General features: G+C 41.6%; 1 protein-coding gene across 1 annotated transcript; it reads left to right on the top strand.

Moving 5' to 3' along the window:
• Positions 1-1,999: 1,999 nt before the first annotated feature.
• Positions 2,000-4,831, top strand: fzd7a (frizzled class receptor 7a). The gene has a single exon (XM_073845410.1). It carries the CDS (start codon positions 2,571-2,573, stop codon positions 4,230-4,232), a length of 1,662 nt encoding a protein of 553 aa, XP_073701511.1. The 5' UTR covers positions 2,000-2,570; the 3' UTR covers positions 4,233-4,831.
• The last annotated feature ends 302 nt before the right edge of the window (positions 4,832-5,133 follow it).

Raw genomic sequence — 5,133 nt, 5'->3', positions numbered from 1 at the left:
GATCAAACATGGGCTGCTGTAGAGCTACGGTGAGCAGCAGAATAAGCGTGCCATAGCGCTCATTTCTGAGGCAGCAGCTTTGGGCTCTGTGTGATTGATGTTGAGGTCCATAGAGCAGATCATCTCCCTCAGCCCTCGCATTTACATACCGAGTAACCAGGCATACAGCTATAAAGCTCAGATCTATTTTTAAAACACACTCCAGCAGAGAGAAGAAGATTTTTTATTTATGATTAAGAATAAGTTATTTAATAAGCCAATAGCTCTGGCTATCGCTGGTCTCTGACAGTTATTAATTAATTGCTGTATAATTGTAACAAGTTGTGAATTTTTTCCCATTTTTGGCACCACTGAAACTGTGTTTGCTTTATCAATTATTTATTTTCCTCTTTAAATCTGGACCTTAATAAATTTCACAGAACTTTCCAGACAGATTTCATGTAGTTTTCCCCCCTTCGTCGCTTCCTTACATGGACACACTCTTCATGTACATTTATTTCTCGGCATTCTTTGCCCTTAAGTAGCCCAAATTGTTTAGCTGATGGTCCACACCTGCAATGTGTGAGAATAATTCAAATGAAAATGATCAAAATATTTACCCGCTTTCAAGCAGGTTAACACACCGGCCTAAATAGTAGGTGTGAGGTCTGTCATTAGGTGTTTGTATTTTTCAGTAGATTAATATTTAAATAGTAAATGTTGACTTTTCAAAACATCTTAACAAAAATAATGTAAATATCTACAGTGTTTTAACAGTAAGTTTTTTAATGTTTTTAAAGAAGTCTCTTCTGCTCACCAAGCCTGCATTTATTTGATCCAAAGTACAGTAAAAGCAGTAATATTGTTTTTAATATAGTAATATCAATTTTTAAAATAACTGCTTTTTATTTGAATATATTTTAAATTGCAATGTATTTCTGTGATCAAAGCTACATTTTCAGCATCATTACTCCAATCTTCAGTGTCACGTGATCTTTTAGAAATCATCCTAATATGCTGATATTATTATTATCAATTTTTAAAACAGTTGAGTACATTTTTTATTCTTTGATGTATAGAAAGATCCAAAGATTAGGATTTATCTAAAATAAAAAAGCTTTTGTAATATTAGACACGATATACATAAGCTTGAAGTCATTATATATATTTTTTTCTTTTTGGGGAAAGAAATTATAGAAATGAATACTTTTATTTAGCAAGGATGCTTATAATCACTTTCATTAAAAGTGATTATAAAGACATTTATAGTGTTACAAAAGATTTCTATTTCAGATAAATACTGTTCTTCTGAACTTTCTATTCATCAAAGAAACCTGAAAAAAAAATTCTACTCAGCCTTTTTCAACATGTTTTTGAGCAGCAAATCAGAATATTAGAATGATTGTGACTGGAGTAATGATGCTAAAAATTCAGCTTTGAAATGACAGGAATAAATTACATTTTAATACATATTCAAATAGAGAACAGATATTGTAAATAATAAAAAATATTTCAAAATGTTACTGATTTTCCTGCACTTTGGATCAAATAAATGCAGGCTTGCTGAGCAGAAAAGACTTCTTAAAAAAACTTAAAAATCTTTTAACTTTTAACTTTTGACTGGTAGTGTAGATGTTAAGAAAATAGTAGATCTGCAAAGCTGTACTCAGAAAAAGTTTAGCCCAACCTTTTTCCATGGGTTTAGCACTTATTTAGTTATGTGATTGCCAAACTTTGATATGTAAATCAATATACACATATTTTAACATTTCATGTAAAACAAAAGCTGGATTTGAATCGACAACCCCTATTTTTCGACTGAGTATTACTCATGTGCAGAGTTTTGCCTGCCCAGTGAATTACTACACTTTCAGAAACCAGCCTATGGATTTTTTTTCTCCGCCCTTTATAGAAGGAAAGTTTCTGATAGCTGAAACCCTCCGCAATTACATCCAATGACCAATCAAAAGCAAGACGCAAAGGAAAACAAACCCTGTGATTGGTCTAAACCGCGACTGGTTTCAAGGCGCCCCGCATAGAGGGGCAGTGAATCTGAATGAGGGGTGTGTAGAAACCGACGACACATTATTGTATGTGCGCCTCACTTGCGCTCAAACCTTCCAGTCAGTGAGAAGCGCGTCTACTGAGCGCACACGAGAGGACAGCGAGGAAAGCGCACTCTGGTCTACTCAAGTCTCAAGATATCTGACTGAAGTTTTCCAGTAGCGAAATGCAGCTATAAAGTCATTGGATACACAGACTTACGCGTAGGATTTGGAGAGCCGGGCGGAAAACTTGAAATAACACTCGGAAGATTCTCTCAGAAAGCTTGAAAGAAAGAAAAAACGATGCGCTCGTTGTGGATTTAGTTTGGATGCATTTTTGGACTTGGTGACTTTCTATCAGGGTTTTCTTCACAAATCCACTTATTTGCTTAACATGATTGCTTTTAGACCAAGAGTGTCGTGACAGGAGCTCAAACAAGGAGTTTTGGTCGTGTAAACGCATACGAACTGCTCACACAAAAACTTTTTCTCGGAGCAGCCGCAGCCTGATTTCTTCTGGAGCGAATAAAAAAGGCTCTCCTCAAAATGCAACACTGTTGTGGGATTACTCGATATTTTCTTTTATTTCTCACCCTGGCCCTTCAGCTATCCAGCGGCCAGTATCATGGAGAGAAGGGCATCTCCATTCCGGAGCACGGTTTCTGCCAGCCCATATCGATACCTCTCTGTACGGACATCGCCTACAATCAGACCATTATGCCAAACCTCTTGGGTCACACCAACCAGGAGGACGCCGGACTCGAGGTGCACCAGTTCTACCCCCTAGTGAAAGTGCAGTGCTCCATGGACCTCAAGTTCTTCCTCTGCTCCATGTACGCGCCGGTTTGCACGGTGCTGGAGCAAGCCATCCCGCCGTGTCGCTCCCTGTGCGAGCGAGCGAGACAAGGCTGCGAGGCCCTCATGAACAAGTTCGGCTTCCAGTGGCCCGAGCGGCTGCGCTGCGAGAATTTCCCGGTGCACGGCGCGGGGGAGATCTGCGTGGGTCAGAACACCTCGGACGCGGGCAGCCCGACCTCAAACCCGACGCCCTACGTCCCAGAACTGATCACATTACAGCCGAACGTGATCAGACCCAGCCAGCAATTCACATGTCCGCTGCAGCTCAAAGTGCCCACTTATCTCAAGTACCACTTCATGGGGGAAAAAGACTGCGGGGCGCCATGTGAGCCCACTAGACCCAACGGACTCATGTATTTTAGAGAGGAAGAAGTCAAATTTGGTCGTCTCTGGGTGGGCATTTGGTCCATTTTGTGCTGTGTTAGTACACTGTTTACTGTGCTCACGTACTTGGTGGACATGAGGCGGTTTCGTTACCCGGAGAGGCCAATTATCTTCCTCTCGGGGTGCTACTTCATGGTGGCTGTTGCTTACGCGGCTGGCTTTTTCCTAGAAGACAAAGTCGTTTGCATTGACAAATTCAACGATGATGGTTACAAGACCGTCGCTCAAGGCACGAAAAAAGAGGGATGCACTATTCTCTTCATGATTCTCTACTTCTTCGGCATGGCAAGTTCAATCTGGTGGGTCATTCTCTCTCTCACATGGTTCCTCTCAGCGGGAATGAAGTGGGGTCATGAAGCCATTGAGGCCAACTCTCAGTATTTCCACCTCGCCGCCTGGGCTGTTCCAGCAGTTAAGACCATCACCATCCTCGCCATGGGCCAAGTGGACGGTGACATTCTCACCGGGGTGTGCTACGTTGGCATCTACAACGTGGACTCGCTGCGTGGCTTCGTCCTGGCGCCCCTCTTCGTCTACCTGTTCATCGGCACCTCGTTCCTCCTGGCCGGGTTCGTGTCGCTTTTCCGCATCAGAACCATCATGAAGCACGACGGCACCAAGACGGAGAAGCTGGAGAAGCTGATGGTGCGCATCGGCGTGTTCAGCGTGCTCTACACGGTGCCCGCTACCATCGTGATCGCGTGCTACTTCTACGAGCAGGCTTTCCGAGAGCAGTGGGAGAAGACCTGGCACATGCAAACGTGTAAGCGATTCGCTGTCCCTTGCCCAGTCAATAACTTCGCCCCCATGTCTCCAGACTTCACTGTATTCATGATAAAGTACCTGATGACCATGATCGTAGGAATCACCTCTGGATTTTGGATATGGTCTGGGAAGACTCTGCAGTCGTGGCGCAGGTTTTATAAAAGGCTCAGCAATAGTAACCAAGGCGAGACGACGGTATGAAAAAGAGAAAAGAGAGTCGTCAGGCTATTCTCTGAGATAAATGTCTCTGAACAGCGAACTGTTACGCGAAGAGAGACTTGTTGAGTGAGTTTCGTGGACACTACTGCGTGCCTAGACGGACCGTCAAGAACAGTGTCTGTTTAACCCTTGGTTTTTCTCATATGTCTCTGTATGTGAAAAAAAGACTGTATTTCTGTGTAACACGATAATAGATGTGCAAACGTGATCTTTTCAAATTTGCGCGACGCTCACGGTTCTGAACATTTTGGACGTAATTTGCCTTATACACATGTACCATCCCTTGTTTTATCTGGGGACTTGTATGACTTTCGCAGCCCTCCGTCGACAATCATGCATACATTGGCACACATGGACCGTCAAGTACGCATTCGGATTGGGATACTTATATGCATGTGTACAGCTGTGAATTTATGCAAGCTCCCTTTAAACGATGTAACGTGTAAATAATCACCTTTTCTGAAAGAATATATGTATTTATGAAAATAATCTTGCTGTTTTTTACTTGATTTTTAAAATTTGGTAAGAGACCTTTGTATCTGTACAGTTTCGCTGAATAAAATGATTAGATTTTTAACGAACTGACTCGTTTTGCTTTACAGATGGCGATACACTAGTTCTTGTTTGCTACCAAAAAAGTTATCATTTTTAATATTTTGATGTGTTAGTCACACACTGATCTGTTAAACAACTGTTTAGCTTTTGTTTCTCAAAGAAAGCCATATAAAAAGTGCTTAGAGACTATTTGAACACTGTTGCGCCAAATGCGCATATTAGGCTCCTGTCTTGTAAAACGAAAACCATGAGGCAAAATGATTTAATGTAGTTATAAATAAGATAAAGTCAGCTTCAGCAAATGACCAAATACAGTTCAGGTTTGTAC

Source organism: Garra rufa, chromosome 8, assembly GCF_049309525.1.
Source record: "Garra rufa chromosome 8, GarRuf1.0, whole genome shotgun sequence".
NCBI classification, from domain to species: domain Eukaryota; kingdom Metazoa; phylum Chordata; class Actinopteri; order Cypriniformes; family Cyprinidae; genus Garra; species Garra rufa.
The sequence above is the reverse complement of the archived record's forward strand: the minus strand, read 5'-3'. Positions and strand labels throughout refer to the sequence as shown.